The following is a 16,725-nucleotide window of genomic DNA, read 5'->3' on the forward strand; positions in this document are numbered from 1 at the left end:
GCTAAGGCAGGGAGGAGGTCTAAGGAGGTACTTGCTGGGTCCAGCTTTGGGGACCCCCACCCCCGCCCCAGTGCCAGTAGACACTAAACTGAGTTCACTAAAAGTACCACAAAGCCACAGACCAGCTGTGATGGGAAGGATTCTATGTCCCATGAGCTAGTGACTTTGCACTCTGTCACATAGTGATGCATATATGTGGAGCCACACCCATGTCACTCACTGGCAGGGCCAGACACGTGAGAATGTCTATATGGTCACATGAGCATATCATACGTATATGCCTTCATTCCAAAAACCTTGTCCATTGTAAGCAAGGCACTGATGAATCATCCATGCCAAGGGTCAGATCCCAGACCACCCTGAAGGTTAGGGTTAAGACAGGGCACAAGGAGCCCGGCAGTGGTGGTGCATGCCTTTAATCCCAGCACTTGGGGGGCAGAGGCAGGCGGATTTCTGAGTTTGAGGCCAGCCTGGTCTACAGAGTGAGTTCCAGGACAGCCAGGGCTATACAGAGAAACCCTGTTTCGAAAAATCAAAAAACAACAAAAAAAGACCCCCCAAAAACAAAAAACAAACAAACAAAAAACAGGGCACAAGGAAGCTGGGCTAAAGTACAGGTCAAGTCAGTCTTAGACTGTCCCTGTCCTTGGCTCTAAGGTCACACCACAGGGCTATACAAGTGTCTGGAATTGTGGCACGCACAGTTTCACATATAACTCTTGACGCAATCCTGCAACCACATTTCTGCTGGGAACAGGACAGGACACTGGGATCTCCAAATGCTCTTTCCATTGCTGGAACCTAGGCCTATCTAGACTGAGGAGCAGATTCTTGGATGTCTTCCAGAGCTCCAGTCATGATCAGTCAGTAAAGCAGTCCCAGAAAACACTGGGAGAGGCTCTGATGCACCTGGGGCACCCCAGGGTTCCACTGCCTGTTGCTCCAGGCTCTTCTAGTACCTAGTCCTGACCCCATCGAGACTTCCCAGGCCCCCCAAGATGCAGCGGTCCGCAGGTACTGCTCAGATCAGGAGCTGTGGCTGGGCCCGGAAGGGACCAGGTGCTAGTCCACTTTTGCACGCTGGTGCTGCCCCTCCCAACCTATTTGTGCAGTCGCAGCTTCTGGCCTTAGATAAATACTGCAGCGTCAGGATGCTCGCCTTCCTGCACCAACCTCAAACTGAACCAGTGGCTGGCTCCTACACTACTGGTGGTGGTGATTGGCACCAACTAGATCTTTATTCCAGAAGTGGAACCCAAAGGGAGGAGGAGAGGGACGGGGTGCAGGAGTTTGTTAGGGGAGGAGGCAGAACTCAGAAAGGAAGGCAGCATTTTTGGAGAGGCAAAGGTGAATCTGGAGGTGGATTAGTAGGGTGGAAGAGGGAAGAGGGCTCTGATTAGTGGGAGGCACGCTTGAGGCTCACAAGTCTGCGGATGCAGTCAACCAGAACATTAATCTTGACAATGGTGTTGGTATGTCTGATACTTGCCCTAAGAGGACCACTATTTGCTAGTTGAGGCTACATGGACCCGGTGGCCCATCCCCCAGTCACATCTGAGATACACCCACCATACATGACTCTGGCCCGCTGCTCTGAACCAGGTTCACCTCCTCCAGGAAACTTAAGAATGTCAGTGAGCTCCAGCTAGACTTCTTCAGCCTTAGTGGAGTCCACTAAAGTACTACTACCAGAGCTTCATGGCACCAGAGCAGTGAGCTGGAGACCCCTGCTCAGTTGTGGAGTTTACGGATGAGAAACACATGCACTACTGGGACTTTTGTGGGCAGATACAGAAATGAGCGAGAAGTGATCTTGTGATGGTTCTGATGATAGACCAGAGTCAAAACAGGAGGAGAGGCAAGGAAATACTTGGGGTGGGACAGAGACCCAAGTGTCTTAGGTGCCCAGGGAACAAAAGGAAGGGCAAGATTTGTACCTGAGTTCTATTTGTGGACAGCCACCCTTATGGAGCTCTGAGGAACTACAGTTTCCCCTGCTTCCATATACAGCTGTAGGCAGAAAGAATCTGTGCCTAGGAAAGAAATAGGTACCACTGGATACAAAACGGATTCCAAAACTGTTTTGGGTCAGGAAGGGCATGAGTGGGAGTACAGGTGAAGCTGCTCTGGAGCCGTGGGTTACAGGCCTGGATCTGAAGTCGACAACATGGTCGACTTTATTTCTGTGATCAAACACCACGACTAAAAGCAACTTGAGGAGAAAAGGGTTTATTTCAGTTTACAGCTTATGGTGCTGTAATTATGAAGGGAAGTCAAGACAGGAACCTGCTGGTAAGAACAGAAGTACAGACCACAGAGGAATGCTGCTCACAGGCTTGCTCCCTATGGCTTACTTAGCCTACTTTCTTAGGTCACTCAAGACCATGGGTCCAGGAGCAGCACCATCTATAGTGGCCTGGGCCCTACCACATCAGTTATCAGGTAAATTCTCCCACTTACCTATTCTGACTTACCTACTACTGAATCTAGTGGGGAGCTGTAAGGTAAAAGGGCTCTCGACTGCCAGGATACCTTTCTCCTCAGAGCTGTAACACAGGAGCATTTTCTCATTGAGATTCCTTCTTCCCAAATAACTGTAACTTGGGGGCAATTTGCTCTCCTGCAAGCCCTCCTCCCTCCACAAAAAATAACCAAGTATGGTTTCTGTGAACTGAAGAAACTAGGAATACTTGTGCTAAATATGTTAAGTGACATGGGAGCCAACAGAGTCAGTGGGGTAGGACTGAGGAAGCTTAGGGCTTCCTCACTCTCAGCATAGACTTGGGGATTCTGATCATGCTGACCTATAACTGTTACCTACCAGGATCACCTGGATGATGCTATACCTCAGTTCCTTCCGAGCCCTGGGTCTGGTGCTCAGCCATGTTGCACAGCCACCTTCAACTGCAAGTTGTAATTCTGGCCATTATTGGAAGCACTTGTTCTAGGGGACAGTGCTTTTACATCAGCTTACCCATATGTTCTACAGAGCATTACACATACACATGCAGTCACCCATTTCTTGGGTCCTTCCTTTATCCCAGTGTTCCACAGCTGTCTCCAGCTGTCTCTAGAAGCAAGGAGTAAGGGCGGTGGCATTCTTGCTGCCATCTGTCTGAACAGATGGAGACCTCAGCACGGCTCCATTGATACCTCACCTCCTCTTATCCAACACCCTTGGGCCCCTGTCCCAACCCCAGAAGATAAGAGTACAATGTAGACACTTGTGGAACCATTTCCAATTTTTCCTCAGAAGTCCCATGTGGCCTTCCCACTAGGGTCCTTAGGCCGATTGAGCTCCTTCATACCTCATGGCCTTAAGAGGCTAGCAGGGAGACTGTGCAAGTTAGGAAGAGCACGGATAACACCCTTCACAGGGATGGGAAAAATAAAAATTGTTAATTCCTGAGGTGAAACCAGAGTCCTGTGTCTCCTGTGTCTATCATTGCTCTCCTTTCCAGGTCCCTACGCTACTCTACTCACTGCTGCGATGGCCAAGACAAGTGGTACCTATGAATAAGAACTGGAAAGAAGCTGTGTCTGCAAAAGCTAACTGACTGATTAGAACTGCAGTCTTGTAAAGAAATTGGAATGTTGTAGGCCTACAGACTAATTGGTTTATCTTGGGCTACTTGTAGTCCTCTGGAACAGACATTCCCTGCCCACTTCTTTTTGGGAACTAAAATCTTTTGACTAATGGATTAAAAACCTCTTAGAATCTATTAACTTAGTAAACCACTAGCTTCTACCAACCCAAAAAACTCAGATATTATCTTGGGCCTATAGAGAAGCTTCTCCCATTTCACTCACGTTAACTGCTGCTCTGATGTCCAAATGTTTTCCACATTGGCCCAGGACGACCTGAGCTAAACTGAATGATCAAGGGAAAAGAGTGTCTCCATTTATTACCAGAGTACGTATACACACACACACACACACACACACACACAGACTTGAAATGGGTTAACGACTTTATTGACTTTATTTATTTTATGTATATTGGTGTTTCATTTGCATGTATGTTTGTGTTTGTGTGAGGGAGTTGAATCCCCTGGACCTGAGTTACAGACAGTGAGCTGCCATGTGGATGCTGGGAATTAAACCTGTGTCCTTTGGAAGAACAGTCAGTGCTCTTAACCACTGAGCCATCTCTCCAGGCCCCATGTCTCTTTACTTAATCAAATGTTTTTGGTTTTGGTTTTGTTTGAGACAGAGTGTCTCTATGTAGTCCTGGTTGTCTTGGAGCTCCCTATTTGACTAAGCTGAATTCATGGAAATCTTGCAGCCTCCCAAATGCTGGAACTAAAGTTGTGTGCCACCACACCCAGTTTCTTAATCATATGTTGAAGTTAAGAAGAGTTAAAATAAATAAAGATTATTTAGATTAATATATACACACTATTATTGAGCATATTCCATGGTTCTCAGAAGATGGAACATTAGATGTTGAGAACCATCAGAATAGAAAAAACTAAAATGAAAACATGAACAAGCTGAACAATTCCTATACAATTCTTTAGTATTTGGAATACTGATGGTTTGAAGGCCCTGTGAGAAATCTAAATTGTCCTCTAAGGTCCAACAAATATTAAAATTCCTTGTCCTCTCTTGGCAACCAAGCATGAAGCCTTTAGTTCAAATGAAATTGACAAAAATAAAAAAAGAAGAAATATTATCCATTTATTTATTGGTTTTTCAAGACAGGGTTTCTTTGTGTAGCTTTGGCTGTCCTAGAACTATCTCTGTAGACCAGGCTGGCCTTGAACTCAGAGATCCATCTGCCTCTGCTTCCCAAGGGCTGAGATTAAAGGCATGCACCAACATTGCCTGGTAAAATATTTTTAAAGTCCAGAGAATGGGTGAAACAAGGTCATTTTAAGGAAAGGGTTAAATCAGACTTCGCAGGAGTGGCCAGAGATTACAAATTATCTCCTTTACAATAAGCTTGTAAATTTTTATCTCTTTACGTATCATGCATGCACAATTCCTGTGGGGCCTCATTGTTCTTTTTTTGGTTTTTCCTTTTTTTTTTTTTTGTTTGTTTTTTTGAGACAGGGTTTCTCTGTATAGCCCTGGCTGTCCAGGAACTCACTTTGTAGACCAAGCTGGCCTCGAACTCAGAAATCCTCCTGCCTCTGTCTCCCAAGTGCTGGGATTAAAGTCGTGAGCCATCACCGCCTGGCGGGCCTCATTGTTCAATGGCTGATATTCTGTCTTCTTCAGACAATTCAGCAGCCCTTCCACCTGCTATAGCAGCAGCAAATAGGCTTCCACCACCAGTCACTCCCAAGAGGCTGCCTAGCAAGCCCATCTAGTTAAAAGAAAGTTTGCTTTCCTCTTAAAAACGGTCTTGCTTTGTAATAACCTTTGGTACAAAGGATGGGTGTGTTGCTTGCTGATAGTTGAAATTTAAAAACGTTAAAAGCTTAATAATCTGAGACTTGTACATTTAAAAAAGGTTCAAAACTGAGGCTCAGTAACCTGCTAGCCCTCAATTGGTTAGTATAAGACAAAAACGTCGGAGCTCATCAACTGCCTCAGGGCTTTAAGTAAGTAAATAAATAAGAATAAATAAAAGTCCCCGACTTTAAGATACACTTAAGGGCTTCTTCTGCTAATAGAAAAAAAACCCTACAGAGACCTTTATGGACTTTGGTAATTTTCTACAATAAGCTATAAAAGACAGGACAATAAAGAGATTGCTACCACTTTATTTCTTGCAGTGACTTATGAAAATACATATTCTGACAAGGCCTCTAAATGTTTCAAATATAAAAATCAAATATCAAATGCTTTCCCTAGCATTAATAGGCTTCCTACTAAGATAGGTGAACTGACCAACAGTGTAAAAGCAAACTCAAAACTACCATGCTGCTGTTACTAACTTACCCCCGTTTGTTTTTACTTACCCCCTTACAGCCTAGTAATGAAAAAGATTTACCTTTCCAATGACTGCTCTCAATACTCACACTTCTATGTTTCATGGCATTAAGAAGAAAAAGCATAATAAAAGGTTAAATTAATATAAAGATACAGAGATTTTTATTTTTCTAAGATTTATTTATTTATTTTCTGTGAGTACACTGTAGCTGATTTCAGATACACCAGAGGAGGATGTTGGATTCCATTACAGATGAGTAGAATTGAACTCAGGACCTCTGGAAGAACAGTCAGTGCTCTTAACCACCAAGCCATCTCACAGGATGAAAATTACTGGTTTATAGGATTGCTAATTGCTGCTATTCTAACAGTTACTGGAATCATAATTGATAATACTGAAGGAACATTGGTTTTCAGACAGAAGTACAAACAGCTCAATTTACCAATGAGCTAGTTAAAAATGTTACCATCTGTAATGGGATCTGATGCTCTCTTCTGGTGTGTCAGCAACAGTGTATCATATACATAAAATCAATCTTTAAAATAAAGATGTTTGGGAGGGAAAAATCCTATGTGACACACTGCAGTTCCCAGTGCCATTAAGATGAACAAATATGTGATGGAGGGATGGGAAAGATGCGTGCATGGTGAAGAGGGATGGAACCAGAGATGTAACATGAGACAAGGCTGTAGTGGACAAGGGAACAAGTTGTTAGCAAGTAGGGCCAGCAGGGTGGAGAGTAGTAGCTTGAAGCTGAGAACACAGAGTGGGAACCAGCGGGCTGGATCTAGCCCAGGGCCAAAGGGGAAAAGAGGGGAGCTCTGGCTGGGTCCTGCAGGGAGAAGAGGGTTCTTGGCTTGCTCAGCGGGTGGCTTGGCTTGGTGGAGTCCATGGCTGGGAGCGGAGAGAAGCCTTCTGTGAGAGATTAGCCACCAGCTCTTTAGACGAAGGCCTGTTCCATTGCTCCCCATGGCAAATCCTGATGAAATGAGACAGTCCATGATTTTAAGGCATTTATTGTCTGTCATGGCAGAGAGTGGGTGTGAGATTAAATACCTTTTGTGGGGAGGAGTGTACAGGAAGGGGATTTTATTGGCTAAGCTTCCGGGCCTTTAGGTACCTCATTAAAATGGAGATCTATCTTGAGGCTGTGTGATCTGTGGTCACGTCCAGTAGGTGTCTACCTGGGGCGTTGCCCTTACCTGACTGATGGCCACAGAATTATGGAGAGCTGCTGCCTTGTTTCAGGGGCCTGGTTCCTTGCAGCTACCCTGCGGGGTCACCTTCAGGGTCACAGGGGTTTTAAGCCTAGCTGCCTTTCACAGTCCCACACATGTGGATATCTGAGGCCCAAGCAATTGCTTGTAAAAGTTGCTTTTTTTTGCCTGATGTAAATTGTCTCCGAAGCTTACTGCTTCAGTATGCTAACCTAGGCCTAGTCCTGGAAGTTTCTAGCCTCTGTAAAATCTTATCTAGGCCTTGAATGTTTTCAACCTTCAAGACTTACTGCTGAATGAGTTCACCCCTTCCTAGTTCTGACTAGTTGATTCAACTCAGCTGTTCAGCTCAAACTCCCCTCCAAACTGACTGATTCAATCTTTCAGTCTGTCTTCTCTCTCTCTCTCTCTCTCTCTCTCTCTCTCTCTCTCTCTGTGTGTGTGTGTGTGTGTGTGTGTGTGTGTTCTGAATTGCTCTGCTTAATCTCAAACTAACCCTAGCAACAATTTATCCTAATTCTCTGGCCCATTCTGGTTTTACCTGTGTCTAGATCGTTATCGCTTCAGCGTATCTCTGTAAAAACTCTTCTGGTAAAACTACCTTCTCTCTCTCCACACTGCTAAGTAGCTTCCTTGTCTTCTCTCTTCTAGTGAGAGTTGAGCATATCTTATTCTGTCTAATCTTTCTCTGATTCGTCACTTTGTCACTTAATTATGCATCACTTTTAAACATAGGTGCTTCCTTCTACAAACTAACTTTACCTTTGTTGTTTAGGACTAAAGGTGTATAGTAAGGGTATGTCTGTATTCCAGCTAGAAGGATTAAAGGTGTGTGTTATGGGCTGATCCATACAACTAGAAACAGGTTTTCTCAGTAAATAACACAATCTCAGCATTCACAGTGTGATCAAATATTCTGCAACCACCAGGTTGATGTGTGTGGCCTGCACAGCCATCTGAGTAGAGGTGGTATGTTGATATCTGTGGTCCATGCTGCTGCCAAGAGTTAGGTTGCAGCCAGAGGTCATGTTAATGTCCAAGATCTGTGTTACCACCAATGACATGCATGTATTGGTCTGCCTTACATCCGAAGTTGAGCTCCATTTGTCGGGATTCCATAGAGAGAAATATACCAAAACCCTGGTGGCATGCTGCAGTTTCTTGCCACTTCTTCGGGCTTGAGTTGATTGGCAGAGTGATGTCAGACATGTGTGCTGAGGCAAGATCCGTGGAGGACACGTGATGTTTGGAGGGCGTATAAAAAGAAATCAACAGACAGTGATGGAGGCTGAGCTAGGCTTGCTTATAGAGCGTGCTGTCCAATGATTGTTGATCTTGAATCTTCGCTGATCTTCACTTTGCTGAGAGAGGCAAAGCCAAGAACTTTTCCTTGAGTTCCTGCTGACCCTGGTCCCTCCTGCTGACAGGTGCCGAGGCTGAGGCCTGGCTGACTCTGCTAGGTAGTGCCACCGCTGCTGATTGTGTTTGCTATCCTGACTCTACTGAACTGGACTGCTGGTGTATCTGTGAAGTACAGCTTGTCAACAGAGCTGCTACTGCCTGCTCACTTGTGAACTGAACTGCTGATTTCCAGACAACACAGACAGGAGTTGCTCCAAAGAACCTTTCTAAACACATCTGCTTCTCCCATATCCTTTCTTTTCCACTGCCTTTTATGGGTGGTGGGCTATAGGAGGTTAAAGTGTTTAAGAACCATCATTAAAAATGGGTTTTGCAAAAATTAAAGCTACAGTCTATGGTCCTACTGCAGCCAGGGGCTGTGTTGATGGTCACATGGATATCTGTGGTCTATGCTGTTGCCTAAAACCATGTCCATGACTGTAGCTGGTACTGCCACTAAGGACCAATGTCCATGCTGTGGCCAAGGGTCATGTGGATGTCTGTGGCCTGTGCTACCACTTGAATCAGTGTAGATGTCTGTGGGTCATGCCATAGGGGGTCATGTTGGTACTCATGGTCCATGTTGCTGCCAGAGGCCATGTTGATATTCATGGCTCATGCTGCTACTGAGCTATGGTGATATTTGTGGTCTGTGCTTTGGCAGAGGACTGTGTTGATGTTTGTGGTCTATACTGCCACTGGAGACCATGTTGAGGTCTGTGGCATGTGCTGACACCAGAAGTCATGTGAACACCCATGGTCTGTGCTGTCGCCATAAACCATGTAGACGTCAATGATCTGTGCTCCCACTGACTATAAAGGGCAGGGAAGCTTCTTTTGCAGTGGTATCAATCACTGCAGTCTCAACAGTTAAGGAAAAAAGACATAGAAGGCTTCTGTGACAATCCTTACTCCACCTCACAAGGCAACAGCCTAAACAGGAAGCCATTGAAGAGAATTCTGAAAAACTGTGATATGAAGTATACAACTGATGACTTCTGGTGCGGGTCAGGATGGAGAAGAATTGCTTTTTCCTCTAAGGGGCTGGCCACTGGGAATTTAACCACAGTCCAATGAATATAAAGGCAACACAAATTGGACCTGTTTTTTGGATGAAGAGGTCACAAGAGGTGGGGGTAGGGCTACCTGGGAGGACTGGGAAGTGAATGTAATCAGGTTGCATTATGTGAAATTCTCAAATAAGCAATAAAAATATTATGTTTGAAAAAAAAATTCTCCTATGTTACGATTATCCCTTACCCATTCCGGACTTCACCCTGTCCTCTCTGAGCCAGTATGATGGCTGTGTTCATTCAGACACCCACCAGGAGAAGTGGAACCCAGAACTATTCCTCCTGTCCTCTCCCAGCCAGTGTGCCAGAAGTGCCAAGACACTCTGAGAGGAGATGGCTATTAGATGTCACTCTGGCCTTTGCTGTACATGCTTAGGCAAAGAGAAGCTCCCATTATCACTCCACTTGTCAAACCATCACAGCCTCCCCTTGCTCATTCTTGATGTGAACCCAGAGTCCTGTGTCTCTGTCTACCATTACCTTTCCAGGTCCTTCTGATGCCCACAGGTGTGTTGGCTGCAATAACAGTATCTTATCACAGTAACAGAATCTCTAAGAGAAATTGGTACCAAAATTGTGGTATATTGCTATGATAGATCTGATTATGTTTGGGGGAGGACTGTGAAAAAGACTTCTAGAAAAGCCATTAAGTGTTCAGAACCAACGAGCTGTTGTGGAAACTTAGAAGTTAATGCTGAGAGTAGTGCAGATAATGGATGGTTGACAAGTGATATTTTGAATTAATAATTTGTGGTTCTGGTCAGTGGGAACTTAAGAATCTATGATTAACAAGAGACCAGCACTACTGGAATAAAACCTTTGCTTTTCTGGGGCAATGGATGCTAGTCATCTGCGACTAGAGAACCAGCTATGATTAACAAGAGACCAACATCACTGAGGCAAAATCTTCTGGGAACTGTATCTCAGGATTAGCACATGGAGGTTGTGGTCCAGAGGCAGCTAAGGCTTATAATGTGTAAGAGTCTCCAAGGGGTATTGGTTTTGAAGGCATGAAGGAGTCGTGGAGAGCAGTAGAGACTTGGCACTGGGTAGTAAGTCTGGAGTCCTCGAAGAGAGTGTAGAAGAGGCTATTGATAAAAGTATAGGCCAATTACAGCAGAAAACCCTGGTGTTTTTGAGGTGCTGGTACCCTGGGATGTCCAACAAGGACAACAGGCATGGAGTGGAGCTGGTGTGCTACAGATGGCAGGCCTGAGAGGTAGAGCTACCTTGACACTACTGAGAGGTAGAGTAACTCTTGACACTACTGAAGTTTGGTTTTGCTTGAATTTGATTGTAGTTGTCCTCTGGTTCTTTCTTCTGGAGTAAGAAAACATTCAACCTACCTTTTATTTTATAGAAGACTGAGCTTTTAAGGAGTTTTTTTTGCTTGTTTTGTTTTCTCTTCTTTTTTTTTTTTTTTAGTTTCAGTTTTAGTTTTACAGAGATGTTGAAGTTTTAGAGACTTCGGGTATTTTAGAGAGATTTATTAGAGATGGAACTTTTAAAGACAATGGAGCTTTTTACAAATTTGTATGTTTCATACTGTGTGTGTAGGTGCTGCTGAGGCCAGAAGAGGACATCCAGTCATCTGGGGCTGTTGTTACCGGTGGCTAAAAGCCCTCTGCCATAGGTGCTGCACACCAAATTCCAGCACTTCCAAACTCAGGAAGAACAGCAAGGGCTCATAACCATTGTGCCATATCCTATTTTAGTTGTCGCTATTTGTTTGTTTAAAACAAGGTCTCATTATATAGCTCTGGAACTTGCTATGTAGACCAGGCTAGCCTTGAACTCTCAGAACTCTGCCTGCCTCTGCCTCCCAAGTGCTGGGATAAAAAGGCATGTGTCACTATGCCCAACTCTGCCCCCCACCTTTTATACATGTGTTTGAGTGTTTGCTTTCATGTTCATATGTACATCACATGAATGCCTGGTGCTCTGAATGTCAGAAGAGGCCATCTGATCACCTAAAACTGGAGTTAAAGATGATTGCAAGCCACTATGGGGATGCTAGGAACCTAACCCTGGTCCTGTGCAAGAGCAACAAGTATTCTTAGCAGTTGAGCCATCTCTCTAGTTCCCCCAATATCAACACCCACCCCTGCTTTGGGGAATGATTTTATTATGTAGCTCTTGAAAGCATGGAATGCAATATGCTATAGCCCAAGCTGTCCTTGAACCAGCAGAGATCTCCCTATCTCTGCCTCCTGAGAGTTGGGATTAAAGATGTGGTTCCTACTTCTGAATAAAGGGAGGTATATAGGCTCCCAGATTTAGGTAGTGAAGATGCAGCTTGGTCCGACATCTGGAGTGGCCCTCAACCTGCTGGCCACCTCTCTTGCACAATAAGCATGATGAACATAGATTTCCCCTGCCCCTCGTGCTTGAGGAAAATCTCTTGAGTTCAAGGCCAGTCTAATCTACAGAACAAGTTTCAGGACAACACAGAGACACTGTTTCAAAACAACCCCCCCCAAGACCCCCACAATTTGCCAAATATGGTGGTTTAAATAAAAATGGCCCCCATTAGTCCATAGAGAGTGGTACTATTAGGAGGTATGGCCATGTTAAAAGAGGAGTGTCACTGGGGACAGGCTTTGAGTTCTCAGATGCTCAAGTCAGGCCTAGTGTGACTGTCTCTTCTTGTTTCCTATGTATTAAGCTGTATAACTCTCAGTTCCTTCTTCAGTACCCTGTCTGCTTGCATGCCACCATGCTTTCTGCCATAATAATAATGAACTAAACCTTTGAAATTGTAAGCAGGCCCCAACTAAATGTTTTCCTTTGTAAGAGTTGCTGTAGCATGGTGTATCTCCACAGCAATAGAACCCTAACACAAGTATGAGAGACAGGAGCATTGCTGTAATAGGCCTGACCATGGTTTTTGTTTGTTTGTGGAATGTGTACTTTAGATTAATAAAGCAGTTGAACATCTTAAGTGGAACTTAATGGGAAATTCTGGTAGGAGCATAGAAGACAGTGGTGCTGAGGATGATTTGAACTGTGGGGGACTGGCTCAAGAAGTTTCAGAGAATATTTATACGTGGCTGTTTTTTGCCCTTGTCTAAAGTCTGCCTGAGGCTAAATTAAAGAGTTTTGGATTGACATTGGCAGAGGAAATTTCAGATAGCCTAGTACTGACTCTGTGGTTATTAGTGTTCATTCTTATAAAGATCTATAACGAAAAGGAGCAAGCTAGGCAAAAACAATACAAAATATACATTTCAAGGAGAAAAGGGGTACAAGGAAGTGAAATGGAGCTATGTCCCATGTTCAAGAAGATAAACAGAATAAAGTCTGAGGTGAGATAGAATAAAAGGAGTAGTAAGCAACCTCAGGGCGTGACCTCACCCAGCAAAACTCAGGTCTACACAGAGAGTTTCAGAATGGCCAAGCTTAAAGGTAGTGAAGGAAACCATTAGAAACAGCTGATGAAGATAGATTTGAACAAGGAGGCCATGTTCCAGGCCTAGCAAACAGCAGAATTTGCTACACAGTTCAGACTTTAGAGACAGGTATAGAAGAAGGGGTTGTAGAATCTCCCTCCATGGCTAAGGAAAACCATTAAGGCCAAGTATACGTCAAGGTATGTCCCTGCATGGAGGTCTAGAGAGACCATTGTATGAAGCTGTGAATGTGAAGTCTGGATTGCCTTGAAGATCTCAAAATGTCGGAGATACCACAACTGAAGGATACTACTAAGGAAAGCTGCTAATAGGAAGTGACCAGCCGGGCTGGTGAGATGGCTCAGTGGGTAAGAGCACCCGACTGCTCTTCCAAATGTCCGGAGTTCAAATCCCAGCAACCACATGGTGGCTCATAACCATCCATAACAAGATCTGATGCCCTCTTCTGGAGTGTCTGAAGACAGCTACAGTGTACTTACATATAATAAATGAATAAATGTTTAAAAAAATAAAAATAAAATAAATAAAAAGAAAAACAAAATAAAACAAAATAAAAACTTTAAAAAAAAAAAAAAAGGAAGTGACCAGCCCAAGAGAAAGAAGTGTGTTGTAATCAACAAAGATAAAAGGAGTTGGAGATCTGAAGATCACTGTAACATCAGGTGTGTGATATCAGTTTGCCCAGCTGGTTTTGGTCTTGCTTTGGTATTTCCTCACTATGCTTTTAGAATGGTAATCTAAAATATCCTATGCCATTGCATGTTGGAAGTATGTGCTCTGGTTTTTCATTGATTTATTTTATAGACAATTACAGTTAAGAGATTTCATGAGTCTCAAAAGAGACTTTGAACTTCTAAACAGTGTTGATACACTGTGACAGACTGGGGAATTTTGAAGTTGAACTAAATGCCTTTTGCATTATGATATGGCTATACACCTATGGGGCCAAGGAGTAGAATGCAGAATGAGTAAAAATGGCCCCCCTAGACCCACAGAGTGGCACTATTAGGAGATATAGCCTTGTTGGAGTAGGTGTGGATTTGTTGAAGGAGTGGTCATTGGTGGCAGGCTTTGAGGTCTCAAATGCTCAAGCCAGGCCTAGAATGACTGTCTCTTCCTGTTGCCTGTGGATCAAGATGTAAATCTCTCAGCTTCTTCTCCAACACCCTGTCTGCATGTCATCATGCTTCCTGCCTTGGCAATAATGGATACTGAAACTGTAAGCCAGACCCGTGAAATGTTTTCCTTTATCAGTTGTGTGGTCATGGTGGCTCTTCATAGCAATAGAAACCCTAAGATACTGTGGTGATGGTATCTTTTCACAGCAATAAAACATAAGACAGACTTTATTAACACAAAATCAGAATAGCATAATTTTAATTTAAGTCATGAGTTCAAAGAGCCACTGAGCCAACTGTACTACCTCTTTTTCTTCCTGCTCTTAGGAGGAGCTTCAGTATTTTGAAGACTTCCTACGTATATATTTTGGAGGTGCCAGTGATCAGAATTTCCTTCTCAGGGTTTCCTAGTTAATGTTTCCCACCATATACATCTGAGCCAGATAAAGCGCTGCCTGGCTACTCTTCTAGCTCATATACTTCCACAAAGGCTGCCTGGCTACTTCTTCTAGCTCATATACTTCTCACCCTATTTGTCTGGTTTTATCCTCAGTGCAACCACTAGCTCCCTTCCTTATATGCAGATTTTTACACACACACACACACACACACACACACACTATAGCCTTGTTGCCCAATAATAGTGGATTCCCAGTTCAGGTTCTACTTTCTCCACCAAGAGACAGGAGAGCTTGAAGTCTGTGCCTCATGATTCTGAGCAAGACGCCACTAGGCTGGTGAGTACAAACATAGTCCTTATTTTAAGGTTTTCAGACTTTATTTCATGGTATTTGACATTGACACATACTGAGTTAGTAACAAGATACCATGCAGCTCCCTCTAGCCTCGGATCACCAAAGCAGGAAGAAGGTCAGACTGCCCCTATCCCAGATTTTTTTAGTTTGTCTCCCAATGTGCTGGACATTACAGATAGGGAATGGGGAAGCAGATGTCATTTTTGGCTCTATAGTGATCTCTGCCATTCCTGTACCTGTCCTTGGCTGGCCACTGGGCAGTAACTGTCACTCAGACGAGGATGATCATCATTACAATGGACCAGTTGAGGGTTGCCCTCACATTAGACCAATTAAAAGTTGCTGTGAGTTAAACCAGGAATGACTGCACTTCCACATCAGAAATCAAACAAAATCAATGGTTGAAGAACGTGGTTAGGAGTCTGGCTAGATATCTTTGAGAGACGGATGCAGCTGGCTACTCAGGCAGGTAAAATGGAGGTCAACGTCATCCTAGAGTGATGTACTTCCCATGTTCAGGGTAACTGAGAAGGTGGGTAAGACCAGATGAAGGCCAGTCAGGGCAACTTAGATGTAGCCTGGCTTCTGTTTCCAGCCTCCAGGGACAGGCAAACACATTTTGGGAAGTAAGATGTCCCAACTATTACCAGTTTTTCGATATCACAGTATCGTCACAGGGAGCATTAGGGGTCCAGGCTAGCCTGGGGTGAGGCTGGCCCTCAGCACACACAGGAGAGCAGCTTAAGTGGGAACCTAAAAAGGACCCAATGTTACTTGGTTTAATGAAGGCCCCCTCAACCCCAACGGCCCCCTCCTGCTCAGGGACACAGTTCTCATCCAATAACACATTAATAACACACGAACAGTGCCTAGCAATGGGCCAGGAGACCCAAAGGATCAATACAAGTAGACATATAGGAACATACAGTGCAAGGGGCTGAGGCATGGTGCCTTAGGCAGAGGAGTGTGTCCTAAGGCTGCCTTCAAAGCCCAAGGCTCGAGGTGCTATGGCCTACTTAAGAGTCCTTCAGCACCACTTTGTCTCTGCAGCACAGCTGCCCGGACGGAAAGGAGGCCATGCCAGCAGTCCTTCTGGCCAACGTGCAGTCAAGAAAATCATATAAAAATGCAACAAGTTTACAAAAATAGAAAATAATTACAGTAGGGAAGGTGGCAGCTCTAGTGGCAGCTCAGAGAGTGGGGCAGGGTCTTAGCTCTGGTTTGGTGACAGCGTCCTCCAGCAGATGCAGCTGGCGATGGCCCACAACCACATCCCGCAGACAGCCCACAAAACCAGTGCCATAGGCCTTGGGTAGAGCCTGCCCCACAGGAAGCTTCTGCAGGCCTCCTACAGGACAGATAACAGATTAGCAGGCAGTGATGCCAACATATGGGGCCCACCAGCACCTGACTACCAGTGGGGTGCTATACATGTGTACAAACGAGATCTGCAAGGTTAATGAAGAAGAGGGGTGCTGCCCTGCCCTGGATAACCCATCTGTTATCCAGATGAGCCATTCCAGATGTCAGCTCTAGGACAATCTACCCTGTTATCCAGATGAGCCATTCCAGATGTCAGCTCTAGGACAATCTACCCATCGTATAGTTTGAGACCCTTGGGTATCCCCTCCCCTGGCCAGTTCCAAACACTCACCAAGCCATAGGGCTCCATCTGTGTCCAATTGTGTGGCACCCAATGGGGAAGAGCCAGTCACAGGGGCTTCATTGCCCACCTGAAGGGACCCTTCCCTGTGCTCCCTAGGGGATGGGTGAGACAAAGCTGTCAAGAGCATCCTCCCTACCTCCTCTAGGACCTCCTCTAGGACCTAGATACCATCATATGCCTTGTAGATACCACACCCTGAAAGTA

General features: G+C 44.7%; 1 protein-coding gene across 8 annotated transcripts in view; it reads right to left on the minus strand.

Annotated features, from left to right (window-relative positions):
* Window positions 1-14,862: 14,862 nt before the first annotated feature.
* The window catches only part of Agrn (agrin), a 32,244-nt gene continuing 30,381 nt past the window's right edge, over window positions 14,863-16,725 (minus strand). For all 8 annotated transcript variants that reach the window (XM_021201270.2, XM_029539565.1, XM_029539568.1 and 5 more), the window contains 2 exons: window positions 16,510-16,613; window positions 14,863-16,203 (listed from right to left, as the gene is read on the minus strand). In XM_021201270.2, coding sequence (XP_021056929.1) covers window positions 16,046-16,203; window positions 16,510-16,613 — 262 coding nt within the window. In that variant the 3' untranslated portion in view covers window positions 14,863-16,045. The remainder of the gene's footprint in view (window positions 16,204-16,509; window positions 16,614-16,725) is intronic.

Source organism: Mus pahari, chromosome 6 (assembly GCF_900095145.1).
Source record: "Mus pahari chromosome 6, PAHARI_EIJ_v1.1, whole genome shotgun sequence".
NCBI classification, from domain to species: Eukaryota; Metazoa; Chordata; class Mammalia; order Rodentia; family Muridae; genus Mus; species Mus pahari.